We start from the raw sequence: 19,924 nt of genomic DNA, 5'->3' as shown, positions 1-19,924 counted from the left end.
ATGCACCTCGACAGTTTCTGACATGTCAAAAACTGTCGGGCCAGCCAAAAGAAGGGGTACAAATAGCTGGAATGCAGTTACAATTTATGGAACACACTACGAAATACCAGGAATTGACAGGAATAGAAAGAATTTTCATTCTGACGGCATTCTGGCTGATTCTTGCTCTCGTGTGAGCTCGACAACTCGAGAAGGTCTGGGTGGAGTGTCTTGATACTTGGTAGGTGGGTAGATGATGACGAGGCCCAGAAATGATTAGATCATTAGAGCCTCCTATCAACTTGTTATGGTACTGCAGTGGAACGTCTGGCTTTGACATGTCGTGCTCTGGACATGGTATGGTAGTTATTTTTAAGTGTGAAAGTTTCGGCCTCCTAGTCTTGAAATTGCACCTACAACCTTAGTATACATTACACCAAATATTCTGCCCTTCATCTCTTGCATGCAAAATTCTATAGCCATCTGACATCAATAGATAAATCAATTTCGTGCTTCCTATTTTTCTAAATTTTGAAAATATAATTTCCTAAACAAAATTCTTAGGCTAGCGTAATGATTTGTGAAATGGTTTAAAATGAAGAAAACGGAAGCGCGGAATTAATGTATATATATTTTTACCTATTTAGGACACTTTTAGCGAGCAGAAACCCGGGAAGAAGGAAAAAAGTACGAGACCCCCAGATTTCACGAAGGGAGCGTACGCCACAGCCGCCCGCGGCATCGTCAGGGGACCCGTGGAGGACGTGTGGAAGGTCTTCCGGCCTTTTGGACGGGTTAGTCAAACGCACGGATCACCTTAAAAAACGGACCAATTTTACTAAAAACGCACAAATCACTATGCTGAAACGTACGAATCACTATAAAAACGGACGAATTTTATTAAAAACGCACGAATCACTGTGAAAAACGGACGAATTTTATCAAAAACGCACGAATCACTGCGGAAACGTACGAATCACTATAAAAACGGACGAATTTTATTAAAAACGCACGAATCACTGTGAAAAACGGACGAATTTTATCAAAAACGCACGAATCACTGCGGAAACGTACGAATCACTGTAAAAAACGGACGAATTTTATTAAAAACGCACGAATCACTAAAAAAACGCACGAATCACTATGCGAAAATGCACGAATCACTACGCGAAGACGTACAAATCAATGTGTGGAACGCACGAATCTTATGGGATACGATGGCACACCGGCCAACGGCTGTCTGCGTCACATGACAAAGATAAACGGGATATTCGGCGTCGAGCTACGGTGACGGGAAACTGTGGTGTGACGCACCGAAATGAAGCAAACGGGTATCTCACAGGCTACAAAATACGCCTCTTCTCAACACTTTAAAGTAAAAATGTCGTGGGTAAATATACTCAGAAACATACGTATTCCCTGCGTAGCGGTAGGTCTATTTGAATAAAAGGACAGTCATTCGTGCTTGTCACATAAGATTCGCATTTTTTTCGCATAGTGATTCATGCGTTTTAATAAAATTCATACAAATTTCATTAAATTCGGGCGAAAGCTTAGGCACCTATGGCTATGCATGTATGCTTTGTACAACATTTATAAGCAGCGTGTGAAGGTCTGTACCACCTTAAGAAACAAAAGTAAACGGTGTCACAATTATGATAATACCAGATACCACATTTTCTTTGGAAAGTCCAGATATGTGTTTAATACTGTTAAGTTATCTATTTCGAACACTCTTCTGATGAGTTACCATGATCACAAAGGTTGTATTTTGGCTGCTCAAATTCAACTAGATAGTTCACACCAGTATTTTCTACATAAGTTAGATGTTGGTTATTGACAACCTATCTTCGTTTGAGAGAAACTTTTCTCGCAGTTCAAAACAGCAGTAATGGTACTGGGACACGTAGAATTACTTCGTCCAAGTACAAGCAGACCACGTCCAAGTACAAAGTAGCCTCGTTTTCATGTAGGTAGGCAATCGCTAGCCTCAGTTGCAGTCTTCGGAACGGGGCTGTTTTTTTGCGGGGGGGGGGGGTTGGTTCGCGATTTGGAACGTTTGCTATGTTCTCTTGTGCCTTGAAGGGGAGTTTGCCGGGGAAGGGAATTTGCTGTGGCACAAGAGAGCATAGCCAACATTGGAAATCGGGAACCAACGCCCCCCCCCCCCCCAAAAAAAAAGCCCCGTTCCGAAGACTACAACGGATCCCCGGAGGCTAGGCGATCGCAAGGCATTTTTCAAAATGACGATGGGATCGCCAAACTTCAGTAGCACGTTTCCCCTTCTTCTACCACGTTAAAGTGATGTACATGTGATGGCAGTCAAAATCCAACACAAACTGACCGATTTCGGCACAAAATAGCGCTAGTTATCGTCGAAAGTCGATGACACCGCAAGGTTGAAAATGTCGTGGTTATGGGCAGGGATTTGGTCCTGTGCGGTCCCAACTTTTGACGGTCGCGGTCGCGTTGGCCAAATGGTTGTTGTGAAGAGGTCGCTTAATGCTTACGTCAATGGGGGAAATTTTCGGGACCGAGAAAAAGCGGTCGTAATGGCCAGGTGGTCGCTAAGAAGAGGTGGTCGTTTGGGCAGGTTTGACTGTAATTTGTCTATCCTACAGGACTGTATGGAGTACTGGAAGATCTACGACAGCATGGAGATCGAGGCGCCCGGAAATGACGTACAAGGCTGCATCCGGAGTTTTGTAACCTCCAAAACAAAGAGCAAAATCAGAGAGAGGCTTGAATGGAGAGACGACAAAAATCACGTTGAAGTGAGTCCATCGTATTGATGTCAAAAATGACTTGTAATCCTCAAATATATTTTCAAACTTCGCTATTAGATTTCGCCAATTGCGTCATTAGTTTTGTTAGAAATTTAGTAAAATTCCAATCTTACAATTACGAGTCTGTCAGCTACCAACGTTTCCCTGCCTTTATCAGAGTATCATTACTCGAGACGAGGGCAATATTAAGTCTGGCACATTTGGGAACGCATTCTTTCCGCAATGACACCTTTCGCCAAAAGCTGAATCACGACATAACAGCGTCCATAACGCCCTTTGGAGATAGTCAAAATTGTTTAACCGTTGCATTCAATTTTTTGGCGACGCCTCAGTGGCGACACCTAATAGAATTTTTTGTTGTGAAAAGGGTAGCTATACTTTTCATTGGTGATTCTTGTTCTGCTACAGTAACACTTCGGTAACAATAATTGTTGTTTACTGACCTCTCTGTTTTTGTTATTTTCTATCGTAACAATAGTTCAACCATTATATGAATATGTGGAACGTTTGTTTTTTTCATCACTGAAGACCAAATTTTCTCGTTCACTAACAGATCTACAGCCTCCTGACCATGGAACCTCCACCTCCGGTTACCATGGACAACGTGTACACAACCATCACTATGACAGAATGTAAGTACAGGTGAAAGGATTACCTCCAAGATGAACGAAGGTATCGTTCTTCGCACGTTTGTGTGTGTATTTCCGGATATTTGTCATCATAACAGTGAATATGGACTCTAAGATCATGGTTTATTTTGGGCCCCTTGGCATATGGACCTTAGTACTGCAGCAGAAGTTCCGGTTTTTGTACCTCTCGTCCTGGATGTGTAATGGCTTATATGTTTGGTAGGTAGCATAGATGTCAAGAAGAAGTGAAATGAGTTTAGGACGCTTAGCGCCTTGCATTCATACTGTTGGGGCGATTTTGTAAAATGTTCTAAGAAGTGATAACGAAAAAAACCCAATGGATATTTGGTATGTAGGCAGCTTAAACTGAGATGTACCAAATAAAAAGCGAATTAAAACCTCATTTGCAAAATTATTGAATATATTCTGTAATCCCAATGTTTGTCATGATAGGACTTTACTATAAGTAAAATTTGTAATTTATGGCGGTTACACTATTTGACAAATATCAATTATGCAAATAAACCCTTAATTTGGATAATTAGTACAAAAGTACAGTAATTCGCAATGAAAATCTGTAAACAGAAAATATGGCGGCATAGTGTATTTCACATTGTTAGAACACTACTTCTCTTTTGCATAGCATTATATATATATTATCCTAGGTGGACAGATATAGAGTAGGGACATGTGCATACATGACTCATGAATCTCTTCAACGATATTCGTCGTTTTAGTTGGTGAGAAGGAGACTGAAGTCAAGTTCGAGTGCACCTTTGACGTCAGCACGTCGCTAGCCGTGTCCCGTATCCAAGACAACCAGAAGGGAGCCTACATGGCGTGCATCAACGGACTCCAGCAGCTCTTCCACTCCGAGGTCGGGACGCTAGAGGTCGTTGTTGGGAGTGCCGCTGATCTGGCAAAGACTGATGGCTGGTGTAAGTATCATACATACTGATCTCGGTGATGTTCCCTTACCATTGAATATATTGTAAAAATGCGTACTTTACATGAGCATGAACTAACGTAGAATATATTCATATAATAAATTCTATGTTGGTCAGATAAACCGCGAATTATGTTAAAAATTCCCTGTAAAATGATATTTATACAACATGTAAAAATATTTTAATGGCATATAAAACCAGCACTTTCTCGCTGGTACCTTACGACCGCACCACTCAAAGCGCCAGAATGTGTTCCTCTGACCTAGTGCGCTGCTGCCGACAATTATTTATTTCTTTCTTCAGTTTTAAAAACATGCATTCAAATATTTGAGTTTTATTATTTGGGCTGGGTAACAGGGACAACATTCTCAAAGCCATTACCACTCTTTTTTGTAATCGTTTCTAATTGGACTGTAGTAATATAGAAACAAGAGTTTTGAAGCCGATGATCTCACGCATTCATTAAATATCTTTACTAATTGTAGTCTATTAATTATACAAATCTTTAATCAACATCCCAATAATCACCTTCTTTAACTCCCTGTTGAACGTGACAGGCTAGGCGTAGGAAAAAAACATCATAGAAACCAAAAACAATACCTACCCGTAAATTAGTAGCCTCATCCATTGACCTCATGACCTGGAACGCCTGCCATGTGTGATATACCACTAGTTTGACCACTTCTAAACTCTACATCCTGCAGAAAGTGTAACCTTTGCGGTGTTACTTTCTTTCCACTCCCCACCTCCTGCATATATCTACTACGTCGTACAAATACACAGGAGCATAACGAACTGACACCGAAAATATAGAAGTAACAAAACCTTAAATCTATCAGAAGATGTTCACAATAGAAACGATCTAACGTGATTTTGGCAACATGACTATAAAGGTAGAGAGAGTGAAAGAGAGAGAAAGAGAGAGATAGAGTGAGTGAGAGAGATAGAGAGAGAAAGAGAAAGAGAGAGGGAGAGAGAGAGACAGAGAGATAGATTGAAGAGGACATAATTGAATGGATGTATGCATCTAACTGATGATCTCCGACAACCATTGATTGAACACAGGCGACGCTGACCCGTATATCGTCCTCGCTGTGAACGATGGGAAACCGGTGACGACAAGGGTCTGCCGTGCTACCCAGAATCCCAACTGGGACGAGCGATTTGAGCTCTCCGTGACCTCCCGCAGCAGAAACGTCATCTTCACAATAATGTAAGATTTCCTTTTTAATTTTATACCACAATTTGCGTAGGAAATTGGAGTATTTTTCTGCACAGCCAGTATTGTCCCATCTGCTTATAGGGCCTTTACACTGAAACCGAATCAGCAGGAATCAAGCAGAACCAACGCTAGCCGGAATGAAGTATTTGCAAAATTCGTGCCACATTCGGGGCCACTCGGGCAGGAATTCCAAATGGACCTTATATCCCCTTCACACAAGAAGGAAAGAGCCAAAATGCCATCAGAATGAAAATTCTTTTCTATTTCTGGGAATTCGTACTGTATTCTAGAAATTCTCACTGCATTCCAGATATTCTTTTTGCCACATTCTGGCAGGATTTGAAGTGGCTTGTCGTTTCAGTTCTCCATCGAATGAGATAAGAATGTTTCGAATAATTTTGGAATGCCGCAGAATGCAGTCATACTGCAGTTAGAATACACTTAGAGTCCACTTTGAATGCCATTCGATATTTCTCCACTTCAAATGCACCTCGACAGTTTTAACATATCAAAAACGTTCGGGCCAGCCAAAATAACGGGCACAAATAGCTGGAATGTAGAGAGAATTTCTGGAACACACTACGAATTGCCAGGAATTGCCACGAATAGAAAAGAATTTTCATTCTGACGGCATTCCGGCTCATTCTTGCTCTCGTGTGCAGGGGGCTTTACGTTTCGATGCCTGTCAGACAGCTTCTACTGGAGTACTGCTTCTTGCCGCTATATGTAGAAGGTGTAGGTGGCGCTTTTGAGGCGAGAACACAATCCCAAACATGGCTAAGTTGGTATTCCCCCTTCCCGTTCCATCACTAGGGTCACCAGTACTGGGTTTGAAGTTCTTATTTAGAAGCTCTTGTTGGGGAATATGTCTGATAGGCTTTAGACTGGCTGTGTAAAAGAAAACTTCAGTATCCTATAAAAATATTTTCGGGCACAGTTTATATAAAAAAAGTAGTATATTTTTCTGCAATGCTGATTTGAACAATCGTGTCTTATTATTGTCGTTAACAAAATCTATGTCTGTGACTTTTCTTTTCGTTTGGGACCGCACTGATAGCAGCGACACGTGCACGTAGCTGCAATGCAAAGTGAGGCAGTCTCTATTGCCCTGAGGGAGGTTGCTAGACCCCCACCGTAACGTTGGCCGTTATTCTTCTTGGTTGTGTATAAAGAACTTTGTTATTCACCAACCCTTAGGAAAGGCACTTAACACGACTTTCCTCACTTCACTCAGGTTAAAATATAGAAATTAGTACATAGCTTCGGTTAGGGTCGTCTCTCGGATAGGACGTTAAATGGAAGTCCTCTCCTTGAGGAGAACCATGCCTCGAGCACGTCAAAGAGCTCGCTGTATGTATCGAAAGGAATAGGGGTCCTTCCCAGTGTGTTGTTCAAACCCTACAGCCCTTTGGCCCAACTGCCGTATTGCCGTACTAGGCGCTGTATACAGGCTGCCATTACTCACCCTTGCGATTTGTCCCCGCCAGTTTCAAGCACCTTGCATTGCAGCCCCTGGCCCCGAAGAGAGAGTGGTCGACCCGCCAAATAACATTGTCAACGTCAAAGAGATTTTAGGATTTAGGATAAGTGTGGTATCTCTCTGCACTTGGGGCAACAGTGCGGCACTGCGGGGTTCGTTCACTGCGGCACTGCTGTGTCATTTTCGCCGATTTTTAAAGAATAATTTAGATATTGCGTAATACGTAAAAGTATGACTTAGAAGACACACAAAACGTAAGAAAATTATTTTTTGTCTCTGAACTTCGTTGAGTGTCTTTCGAACCCCGAGTGCCGCACCGGTGCCCCAAATGCAGGAGATACAGGGTATACCACCTTAAATCTTTTGGTTTCCTCCATAGGGATCGAGACACGGTTGGGCAGGATGACATCATGGGTACAGCTAACGTCAACCTGGACGAGTTGACGTCAGGTAAGGAGAAGAAGATGGCTCTGGACGTGCAACAAGGAGGAGGCACGCTGAACGTCCGACTGTACCTCAAGATGCACGACAAACCCAAGGACATCAAGGAGGGAGACAAACTTGTCAAACAGATCAGCCTGCCCTTTCTTGCGCCCGTCTTCCAGAGCGAACTGGACGTCATCCGGAACGAGTTCACCAGCCTCATTACGTCATTCCTCGGAAAAGGTACATCCTTTTTGGCAACACCTCAGGGGCTAGCCTAATAGTGTAGTGTGTGATCTTCATACATACAGCCAGGCGAATGGATAGAACACGAATAGTGAAGCACAGTCTCATCACGTCATTCCTCAGAAAAGGTACATCATTTTTGGCCTCGCCTCAGGGGCTAGCCTAACAGTATATTGCGCAATCTTCATACATACAGCCAGGTGAATGGATAGAACACACTGATACCATACTTGTAAAAGCTGTTTGTATTTCTGTCCGTCTTTCTGTCCGTCTATCTGTCTGCCTGTCTCTTTCTTTATATGAAATCTATCTGTTCTTGTAATCCATCGTAAACTATCTAACATTGACTAAAAATGGCAAAGATGAGAAACAATAAAACCTGCCCGTCTGTCTGTCTGTCTCTCTATACATTTTTCTATCTATGTGTTCTTGTGATCAATTGTGAAACAACGACTGAAGAAAGGAGGCAAAGATGAGAAACAATCAAACTATTTTTATCATCCTAAAGGCCAAAAATACGAGCTGGAGAAGACAAAACGCCTGCGGAGTCATCCCGATGTTCCGTTGGAGGAGATGCCGGCAGCCTGTGTCCCCATGCCCACGGCAGAGATGTTCACTCCGGTTAAAACTGGCCGCCTGATGCAGCGTCTCATGGAGTTCATCGGGTCTCAGGTCCTTAAGTCTACCTTAACATTAAGCATTCTAATTACGTGAATAATATGATATTTATTGCAAACTCAAGCCCGAAGGCTAATTGCAACAATACATGTATGAAAGTACAATGATAATGATGATACAATAACAAAGTGGACATTAAGTGAAATAGAGGTTATCAACTGGTGATACTTCGAATCTAGAATGAATGCTATTGGGTTTGATTGGGTTTGATTTCTTTTCTGTATGCAGTGGAGGATGAAATTCCCGACATTGTGGGAGACATATGCATAATATACTGTCAAAATAGAGACTAGAATACTGTAAATGCAGAAATTTTCGCGGTGGTTCAATGTTCGCTACCGCTTCACCGTGAACTTAATTTTTTTTCATGGCATCTGCATCTGCATATATACCCCCAAATGACCCCGCGAGGGGCAAAAGTAGGGGGGGGGGGGGGGCTGAGGCTCCCGGGTTAGGGCGGGCAGGCCGCCTGCCTGGCACGGAAGAGCTCAACGTTGGGAGCGCTTACAACCGTGCCAGGCAGGGCATTCCACTCGGGAATTGTGCGTGGGAAAAAAGAGTGTTTGTAGATGTCGGTGCGTGCGAATATGTGTTGATATTTGAAGTCGTGACTACCCCGGGTGCGCCCTTGGGCAGGCTTCAGAATATTGCTGGCGTCTATGTTAATATTATTGTTGACTACTTTATAGAAAAAGGTGAGGCGGGCGTTCCTCTTCCTTTCGGAGAGAGGGCGCCACTGCAGGTCTGAAAGCATTTGTGTCACGCTGCTAGTCTGCCTGTAGTCATTTAGGGTCACTCGGGCTGCCCTGCGCTGGACGGCCTCCACCGGGCTGCCCTGCGCTGGACGGCCTCCACCGCCTGTATCCCTTTGTTGGTGTACGAGCAGGAATAGCAGAGGGCCTAACACAGTACCCTGCGGAACTCCAGAGGTGACCTTGACAGCTTTAGATGTCCCACCGTCAAAGACAACCCTCTGGGTTCTCTCCGTAAGGAAGGCCCTAAGCCAAGACTGAAGGAGGCCAGAAATACCATAGTGCTCGAGCTTGCTCAGCAGACGTTCGTGAGGCACGGTATCGAATGCTTTGCTAAAGTCAAGCACCGCGGCATCGACCTGTTTGTTCTGGTCCATGTTCTTGGCCAGGTCTTGGAGGGTAAGCACCAGCTGGCTCTCGCAGGACAGACCCTTCCTGAAGCCGTGTTGCGCAGGGGACAGAATGCCATGAGCGTCTAGATGTTTCATCATGTGGCTGTGCACGATGTGTTCGAGCACTTTACTTCAGACCGATGTCAGAGACACCGGCCTATAGTTTGATGGCAAGGTTCTGTCCCCATTTTTGAAGATTGGAGCGATGTTAGCTGTTCTCCAATCTTCAGGAACATCTCCCGTAGATATTGACTGGGAGAATATGACCTGTAATATTGGCGCAATTTGTTCGGCTACAGTCTTCAGGAGGCGAGGTGGTAATCCGTCTGGTCCTGTGGCCTTGCTGGGGTTAAGACAGGAGAGCTGTTTGGCTACCCCCTCCACTGTGATGTTAAGGGAGGGGATAGTTGGAGCTTTGGGTTCGCCAAGGGTAGGAACGGTGGTCTTATCCTCCCTGGTAAACACTGACGCAAACTGGGCCCCCAGTGCATCAGCCTTTTCTTTGGGGTCAGATGTTAGCACCCCCTGATGTCTTAGGGCTGACGTACCAGTAGAGTCTTGTCTGATGGATTTGACATAGCTCCAAAAGGCCTTGGGATTATCCTCGATGTTAGACTCCAGCTAGTTGGAGACATAATCCCTATGGGCCTTCCTAACTCTCTGCTTAACGCCCTTCCTACACCTCTTGAACTTTGCCCAGGCTTCACTGGAGTTGGATCTCCTAGCCTTGGAAAAAAGTTCAGACCGCTTACGCATAGCTTTGCGAATCTGGGGTGTTATCCAAGGTTTGTTGGATTGTGGCCTCACTTTTTTCCTGGGGACATGCTTATTGGCAGCACCACTAACGGCTGCCTTAAACAGCTCCCAGTTTTCTGAGGCAGTGTTGTGCTGAGCCTGGTCTGCAAACTCTCGACTGTATGTTGCCATATCCTGCTGGAGTGCATCGATGTTAGCTTTCCTCCACAGGTATATGAGCCGATCTTTTGAGTTTGATGTTTGGGGCTTTACTTTCAAGAACATCAATCAGCGGGATGTCATGATCACTGAGACCTGGTAAGATTTTGACTCTCTCCCCTAAGGTGGAATTTGTGGTGAGAAACAGATCCAGGGTGTTCGAAGTTTGCCCCACAGTACGAGTTGGTTCACAGACCATTTGTTCCAGACCACAGTCATTGGCAAGGCTGATGTAATTGCTAGTGAGAGTGGATGGATTGGAAGCGGTGGTATTAGCTTCAGGGTTCCAGGTCGCATCAGGCAGGTTGAAGTCACCTGCTAGCCAGATGTGGGCATTGTTGTTATTAGCCCGCTTTTGCAGCACTGATCTTTCTAGTGCTACAAAATCATCATGACCAGCTGAGGGGGGGCGATAGTAGGCCCCTATGTAGATGGACTTACTGTTAGCCAGATGGACCCGGACCCAGGTCAACTCGCAGGGACAGTCCGGGTCTGGGTGGTGGGTTGCTATGATGTTGTTCTTTACAGCAACAAGCACACACCCTCCCCGGCCAGCTCTGTCTCTCCTGAACACATTGTACGTGTCCGGAAAGATTTTGCTGCTGCCCACTGACGAGTCCAGCCACGTCTCAGTGCCAACAACAATGTCTGGTTGCACAGCTTCGCAAAATGCGTGCAGTTCAGGTACCTTATTGCGGATAGATTGAAAGTTGATCACACAGGTCCTGACTGGTTTGGTATGTGTGCGGTCGCGAGGCGGTGGAGTAATACCATATCCGATAGGCGAAGACGTAGCGATAGGCGAGCCGATAGATCTTGCTGGACTAGAACAGGTGCTGGTGTTAAAAGAAGAGAAACAATTAGAAGTTTCGAATACTGTAGTGTTGAAGAGGCTGGAGCTGAAGTTAGGTAGGCCGCAGGAGCAGCAAATCCAAGACACGTTAGGGTTGTTGATGGTATTATAGACCGGTGTTGACATACCCATGCAGTCAGTATGGTACCAGACATCACATGAGTCGCAACAGATGGCATGCCGGCCGTCCACCTTTTCCCACCTGACGGCTCGATGGCATACACCGCAGGGGTATTTCGGTGCCCTAGGTCCCGGATTTAACTCCACATCTCCAGCCAGAAGGATTATCAGGGTGAGGCTGAACAGGGTGAATTTAGGTCTGCAGTGGGGTGCTAGTTTACCATTAGAGTTAATGAAGATAGAGACTAATGTTAGCTTCAGGGAGTGATTGGCACATCTGTTGTCCAGCAGGGGAGTTAACGGGAATGGACTGTTAAAGGATGGATTAAGGGTGTGTGGTATGCCTTCATGCCTGGGAGTGAAGGGGGAGGGATCATGGTGAGAGTTTACAATTAACACTAAGCAGTGGGCTGTTAGTAGAATGCTGCCCAAGATGGTTGAGAATGTAACGAAACGTCGAGCACGCTCCGGGAGACGGGGGAGGGGGGCGCTATGTAAATCTAAGAAAAAGAACTAAAAATGCGCCGCCCAAGAGCGTCCGGGGTCCAGAAAGTTCAGGCTGATGTTACGGCTGTTTGTAGATGTAAAGATGTGTGGATGGTGTGTGGAAACAAAACTAAAAAGAACTAAAAAGAGTGGAAAGTGATGGAGCTCTAAAATAGGCCTCCCGCCCGCCCGGGATGACCTCTGACCTCTTCCAGTATGGCAGTAAGAGACTACAGTGCATGGTGCTACCGCGAACTTAAAACTACCGCGAAAAATCTCTTTTCCCGTTACCGCGAAATTAAATCCCCGCGAACTTAAATGCATTTACATTATTTTTTAGACATCCTCAATTAGCCGAGAATCGAGTTCGATACTAGTCGGCTCTAAAAACCTTCAACGACTTGTACTTTTTAGAAAGGAGAGCTAAAACTTTCTTCCAACTCCAAGGTACACACAGATAAAATTTTCAACGACCACTGTCTGTTTTCAGGATAAATACTGATGACTTCAGAACAAACTCGAGATAATCACAACCACGTGATCTTATGAACATGAACTTTGAACGGGGAGAGACAAATGATCTTAAAGCAAGCTGATCTGGACATCTTCCGTTCAGCGTAATCTGCTCAGCGGCACTGACAACTGACTATTCCAAGACATTGACTGATATGTCTCTGCCATCGTTTACTTGTGTTATTTTATTGTATGGTTATCTTGTGAGATCGTGTTCTTCTATGTGTACAGCAATGGGTAAGTCTAATTCATTTATTGACGGGTCAATACTTCTGAATAGATTGCAGAGAGGGTGCGCGAGGCCGCTTTCATAGGTCTTGATATGTACAGGGCAGTCATTGGTTTGTTTTCTGCACATTCACGCCTAATTTCTAAGGAAAGATTTAGACTTACTCTGAATCTAGATATCTTCCTATCCTACACTACTGTTTTCATATCTTTTGTAGTAATTTTAGTAGCGGGAGCCGTCCATCCCAATCCAGGGCCAGTTTGCCGTAAACAGTTTAACGTTATCCATCTAAATGTCAATAGCCTAGTAGCTGGCACTAAGATGGACGAACTATCTGCTCTAGCTGTTAGACTCAACCTCGATGTTATTGCTGTATCAGAAACTTGGTTGGGAGATTCTGTTGATTCTTTTGCAATTTCTCTTGACGGTTTTCAGTTGCCAGTCCGTCGTGACAGAAATAGGCATGGTGGCGGTGTCCTCATTTACATATCTGACCAGATAGCGTACAAGCGACGCTTAGATCTGGAATCACCGTCTGTTGAATGCATTTGGCTTGAACTCTTTGTAGGACGCAGCCGTTTACTCTTTTCTGTCTACTACCGGCCACCTGGCCAGGATTCCAAAACTGTTGATGAATTTGTTGACTTGTTTAGTGACTCAGTATTCACAGCTGAATCCTCTCAACACGATGGCATCATTATCACAGGTGACTTTAATGCCAAACACGAGGCATGGTGGGTCCATGACCCAATCACTTCGGTCGGCACAAAACTATTGCAAGCTTCTAAAATGTTAAATCTCACACAGGTGATAAAGGAGCCAACGTGCGATTTGTCACGGTCTCCCTCCCTGATTGACCTTCTATTCATCAACGAGAAAAAACTTATCAAATCTACCTCTGCGTTATCTCCCCTCTCCGGATGCCACCATAGCCCTATTGTCGCTACTATTAACTTGTCACTCAGGCCCCCTCGTCCTTATGTCCGTACCATCTGGGATTATTCCAAAACCGATCACAGCTTGCTGGCACTCTTCTCGTCTGAGCCAATATGGCATGAAGTTTTCTATTGTGATACTGTTGAAGAAGCTAGCAAGAAGTTGATGGAACTGATTTTGGAAGCCAAAATTAAATGTGTGCCTCATAAGGACATTCTCGTTAGACCTCGTGACAAACCTTGGATTTCACCTGAAATTAGACGCTTAATGCACCAGAGAGACAAGTTGCATAAGAAAGCCAAGTTAACGAACAGCCCTATTCATTGGTCTTCATATCGTCTTATTAGAAATAAACTTGTCCATCAGTTATCACTAGCCAAGTCTAATTATCACAACCGCCTGGTTGCCTCCTTAAGTAGTTCCCCCTCATCCAACAAAAAGTGGTGGCACATTGTGAAACATTTCTACCAAAGTAAAGTTAATTCTACTATTCCACCGCTTAAGTCTGGCAACTGTTTTATAACCGATTCAAGAGAAAAGGCAACTATGTTTAATTTGTATTTCTCTTCTCAGGCCTCAGTGGATGACTCCAGTGCTAGACTTCCACCCCTTGATTTCCTTACTAGTGCTCGTCTTACACAGTGTGTTACATCAGCTGCTGAGATAGAACTTTATGTCTCAGATTTAGAAGTATCTAAAGCATGTGGCTATGATAATGTAGACAATCGTTTTCTTAAATCCATATGTCCCTATATCTCTGACAAAATTGCATATGTTTTTAACTTGTCTCTAAATCACGGAGTCTTCCCTGAATCCTGGAAAAGAGCAAATGTGGTACCAATTTTCAAAAAGGGGGACCCCGAGGATGTGTCGAATTACCGACCTGTATCCCTACTCCCCTGTTTGTCTAAAATCCTTGAAAAGATTGTATTTAAACACTTGTACAACCACCTGATGTCCCAAAACTTATTATATTCTCTCCAGTCTGGATTTATCCGTGGAGATTCTACAGTTGGCCAACTTGTTTGTGTAACTGACAAAATTCTTGAAGCTCTTGACTCTAATAGAGAGGTCCGAGCGGTTTATTTAGATTTTTCACGTGCATTTGACAAAGTTTGGCATAAGGGCATCATTTTCAAGCTTCAAAGAAATGGGGTCGAGGGTCCGGTCCTAAATTGGTTCCACAGCTATCTTTCTGATCGTGTACAAAGAGTAGTTATAGATGGCCAGCACTCAGATTGGTGTAATATTCGCGCAGGCGTACCACAGGGTTCTGTATTAGGCCCCCTCTTATTTCTTGTTTACATCAATGATATGGTGGACGATTTATCATCTTGCCCGTTTCTCTTTGCAGATGATAGTTCTTTAATAGATATAGTGGATAGCCCAACCGAAACTGCGTCAAGTCTAAATTCTGATCTTAGTAAGATATCATGTTGGGCTTCCACATGGCTTATGAAACTGAATCCTTTAAAAACTGAGGAAATGTGTTTTTCCAGGAAAATCGATCCCCCTTGCCATCCTCCCCTTTTTCTTGATAACTGTGTCATTCAATCTGTAAAAGACCACAAGCACATTGGTGTTTTTCTCACGTCCACCATGTCTTGGGAAAAACATATTACACACATGATTGCCAAAGTATCAAAACGTGTGTCCACACTTAACAAACTTAAATTTAAATTGCCACGACATGTACTCGAAGTTATCTACAAGTCCTTCATTCGCCCTCTTCTTGAATACGCCGACATAGTATGGCATGGCTGCACTATATCGGACTCCCGACGTATAGAGGGAGTACAATATGAGTGCTCACTCACAGTATCAGGTGCTGTGAGAGGATCCTCATATCTGTCACTCCTTTCTGAACTTGGGTGGGAAAAGCTGTCTGACCGTCGCTATATTCACTCATTGACAATGTTTCATAAAATTGTTCATGGTCAAACTCGCCAGTACCTTCAGGAGTTGATCACTCCTGAAGTTTCTGCCCTTACTCCCTACGACCTTCGTAACAAACACAACTTACAGTCACCGGCTTGTACCACCACTCGTTACCAAAGGTCCTTTATTCCGTATGCTACACATCACTGGAATGATCTTGATTTAGCTGTTCGGTCATTAAATCCTTCAACATTCAAAAACTACTTAATAAAATTGGTTCGCCCTTCCCCTAACACACATTTTAGACATGGCCCCAGGTACGCCTGCGTTTTACTAACACGCCTCCGCATCGGGACCTGTAGTTTGAACTTTAGCTTATTCACACGTAATCTAGTCGATAGTCCTTCTTGTAGCTGTGGCTCCCGATGCGAAAGCGTTGTCCATTATTTATTGTACTGCCCAAACTACAACCATCTTAGAAAAACCCTTCTCTGCAATCTTCAAGACCTTTTAACCCTTGATTTGAAAACTACGTCTGACCCAGTCTTAACTCAACTTTTACTCAAGGGTTCACCCACTTTACCAACAGTAACAAATAACCATATCATGCAGCTTACACAGACATACATACTCCAGACCAACCGTTTTCAAACTGATTGACATTTTCCTTTAAATCTTGTATGTATATATACATTTATTTGTTGGATCCGTCACCCCACTGCTGTACTACTGTTTTTATTTGATCTCACATTGTTTTGTCCTTTGTTTATTTTATTTTCAAATGTCCTAGTGGTAATGTTAAAATTAGCTTTGCTAGAGTGCATTTACCACTGTGTCTTGTCTTATATGTATACCAATAAAAAAAAAAAACATTGTTGATACGTGACGTCAACAATTGGTCAAACGTGCCAGGAAGTTATAAACGCTATGAATTGTGTTATAACGTTATGAAATTTGATCTGTGTATACCTTTTTGTAGACACCCTTGCAGTCTTTGAACGGGGCTGGCTCGTCCGTGGCAAACTCGCTATCACGGCAAACTCCCTTCCTCGGCAAACTCCCTTTCCCGGCACAAGAGAACCCAGCCAACGTTAAAAATCGCGAACCTACGCCCCCCCCCCCCCAATAAAAACCAGCCCCGTTCGAAGACTGCAAGGGAGTCTAACCTTTTTGTTGGAAGAAAGTTTAGCACAGTTTAAGATTAGACCAAGGAACTGTTTGTTTTGCAACGCAGGCCCAGATCATGCTGCGCCTGGCCCAAGTCAAGGGTCTCTGGGATCCGTGGAAGGCCAACTTCAGCGGCTACCTTCCTGCCAACGAGAGGCTGATTGAAGAATGGCAGAGTGACACGGAATTCTGCCGACAGTATCTTCAGGGTTCGTATCATATGTTCATACGCAGCAGGCGTGAAGATGTGATTTAGAATTGATTTTGATATTTTGTAACAGCCCCTAAAGGTGCGCTCCCACCGCACTTGTGTCAAGCTTGCGTCACTGCGGGGTTCGAAAGATACTCAACGAATAAGCCTATTCGCAATTACCGGCGCGAAATGCATGACGGGTAAAATCCGCCATTTTGGGAGATAACTTCCCAACCCAGTGTTGCGTCACGCGTGTGTAGTGTCAGCGTTTGTTTAAGGAGATGGCGCTCCGCGCCGCGCCGTGCGGCGCCGCAGGTGTTCCCACCTGACAGGTACGAACGTACACCTGTTCTAAAGAAGATTCTAGAACTGTCAGTTAAGAATAAAGATACTTTTAAGTTTTTGAAGTCTGGTGTAAGACGTGTGTTTTACTGACAGTATATGAAGTAAGTGGAGGTTGTTTTTTTTTCATTTTCGTTCCGGCCGTAATGGATGAGGAGGCGGAAGTTTATACACATGAAGAGCTAAGACACAGGACGGTTCTTCATAGTTATACTGCTAATTTGCTAATGCAGTTCTAAAATTGATTGGTTCATGGCAGTTATAAGCTCTGATTGGTTCCTGACAGTAGAAAAAGAAATGAAAAGAAGACACCAGCAAGAGCAATTTTATCCATATCGGGAAAACATAATTATTGTGAGCTCCTACTGCTAGTTTGTTAGTTTGTCTGTTCGATAAATCATTTCCCATTACACAAGCCACTTCATGAACAAAGGCAAAAGTAAGATCCCGTTGATTTTATTCCAAAAAATATGTTCCTACATCGCCACCAGTATGGCAGCATAAATGTACAGAACTCACAACTTAATGTATGAAAAATGTTTGAGAATACATTTGAGGACATGTTACAGAAAGGATCCACTTTTATCTATTACATCTTCATTACATTGTCATTATTATCATCGGTCACAGTTTCCTGCTATCACAACATAATCAGTAAAGGATCATTGAAAAAGTCACTGGCACTCAGCTGCCAGCAATTCAATACAGTTTATCTCTGCCAACTTGAATGGCTTGTATGCCAACTGTTTATTTGACCAAGTCTGGCTGCAGGTTCCGAACCAATGCAGCACAGACCTTGATAATGTCATCTACTGCTGACATGGGTGTTATGGGAAATGTACCCTCCAGGATTTTGAAGTCCTTCAGTCGATTGTTAGCACGCTCTACGCGGATCCTCAAGTTTGCAACAGTTTTTGTTTTCTTTACTTTGTCTCTTGTCATGTGTCGCCTCCCCTATGCTGCTGGTGGTATTTCTAGTGTTGCATTCAGCAGCATCAGGTCCTCCTGGATTGGAAATCCCCTATCTGCCATTATTTTTATAACGTCATTTGGATCAACCAAATCTAAAAAGCCACAGTCCCAGGTAATGAACACATCAGAGGCTCTTCCGCCATACGTCTTTGAAAGAAAGGAGATGTGCCCATTTGGTGTGATCCCTACAAGCAGCTTTAAAGTATTGTGTTTTTATAGTCATACCATGTGGAGGCTTGTAAGTCTAAAGATCTAGGTCTCTCAATAAATATTTCTGTACAATCAATTATGCATCTTATTCTACTACATTGTTTCTTGAACTGTGGTGGCAAGGTCTTTGAAATTGCAGCTCTACTTGGCCATACTATCAGTGGTTGTAGTGTAACAGACAGGAAGCGAACCCAAGTGTTGGCAATCTGTGAGCAAGAACAGTTTTGTCCGACCATGGGTCTTTCTTGTCAGTGGGAAATGCATAGCTGGAAAGGTTGGGGACAGTTGCATCACCAAAATCCTTTTTTGTTCCATGTTTTTATTTGGACATGTCCCTGACTTCCTTTTTTTAAAGTTGATACAAGAAGGTTGAAACCGCCTTGGTTGATATGTTCCATTACCGCAGCCGACCACTGCACACAGCCTCATGTTGAACTCCGGCACCTTAAAAAAAAGGAAGAAACATTAAAGCAAATATCAACACTTAAACAAAAAATACAGCTTTAAAGCGCAATGCACTTCAATGCACATTCTACATGCACCCCTCCCCACCGTCACGTTTGCATAACTTGCAGCGACCTTGCTTGCACATTTATTAGTACAATTTTTCAACCTAAAGCACCAGTTTAATACTAATACGGACATCCAAGCCATTTACTGCGATTATTAGTGTACTCGCTGTTGGTTCTTAACATTTTTTTATCTTTCTAATCGAAGTGTTGGTCACAGTACGAAAGCTCCTCAGTCAGTGCAAGCGGGGTCATGTCCGGACACGAGAGATCACGAGACAGTGACGATATCGGCTTTCATTATTGTGAAGACACAAGGTCGTGCATTTTAGCTAACATTTTTACGGTTTATAACATACGTAGGTTAAAATTTCCTAATTATGTCACACTGGTAACCTTTACAGACAAAAACCTGGCTGTAGTGAGAATGGACAAACATTCTAGAAGTAAGCGGCAAAGATAGATGGCATCGTGCATGGGGGAGGGATGCATGCGTTATCACTAACTGTGGTAACACTTGCTTGGATACCGTCAAAAAACGTACCGTAAATTCCTCTGAAGCGAAACTGAACACGATGTTTCAGGTACACAAGGTTTAGGACATCGTTGGAACATCAGATCCAGGCGGGTAGCTGCCGTTAACGCCGTGTAGAGGCTAAAAATCTCGACACTTGAACATTGAACCTGGACAAACGCTGCCCTGTCGAACGCGACTTGTTTATCTCACTTTTTTCGTTGCTATGGAAATTCCGCGCATGCGTACTGGTAAATGCAAATAGGCTTATTTCAGAGATCAAGAACGAATCTTCTTTCTTTTTGTGTATTTTTTCGGCTTCTAAGTCATACTTTTACAAAACAGTGACGCAGTGAACGAACCCCGCAGTGACACAGGCTTGGCACAAGTGCGGTGGGTGCGCACCCAAAGTATGGTATCACACCGTTACAAATGTACTGGTGTCATTTCAACCGCACTTGTCTCATCTTCTAAACATAAATTACGTTGCCATGCTATTGACGATATTTTCTAA

At 43.6% G+C, this 19,924-nt stretch overlaps 1 protein-coding gene and 1 long non-coding RNA gene across 2 annotated transcripts in view; one reads left to right on the top strand and one right to left on the bottom strand.

The window, feature by feature from the left end:
• Positions 1-19,924, top strand: part of LOC118406302 — a 72,959-nt gene that overhangs the window by 48,280 nt on the left and 4,755 nt on the right. The window contains exons 10-17 of the mRNA XM_035806235.1: positions 627-773; positions 2,601-2,753; positions 3,319-3,397; positions 4,132-4,332; positions 5,407-5,554; positions 7,423-7,709; positions 8,221-8,384; positions 16,738-16,879. Coding sequence (XP_035662128.1) covers positions 627-773; positions 2,601-2,753; positions 3,319-3,397; positions 4,132-4,332; positions 5,407-5,554; positions 7,423-7,709; positions 8,221-8,384; positions 16,738-16,879 — 1,321 coding nt within the window. The remainder of the gene's footprint in view (positions 1-626; positions 774-2,600; positions 2,754-3,318; positions 3,398-4,131; positions 4,333-5,406; positions 5,555-7,422; positions 7,710-8,220; positions 8,385-16,737; positions 16,880-19,924) is intronic.
• LOC118406306 lies at positions 17,769-19,610 on the bottom strand. The gene is made up of 2 exons (XR_004830021.1): positions 19,441-19,610; positions 17,769-18,831 (listed from the first exon to the last, which is right to left on the bottom strand). It is a non-coding gene; the product is annotated as an uncharacterized LOC118406306 (long non-coding RNA).

Source organism: Branchiostoma floridae, chromosome 19 (assembly GCF_000003815.2).
Source record: "Branchiostoma floridae strain S238N-H82 chromosome 19, Bfl_VNyyK, whole genome shotgun sequence".
In the NCBI taxonomy this organism is placed as follows: Eukaryota; Metazoa; Chordata; class Leptocardii; order Amphioxiformes; family Branchiostomatidae; genus Branchiostoma; species Branchiostoma floridae.
Note: the sequence above shows the minus strand (reverse complement) of the source record. Positions and strands in the feature narration are given on the sequence as shown.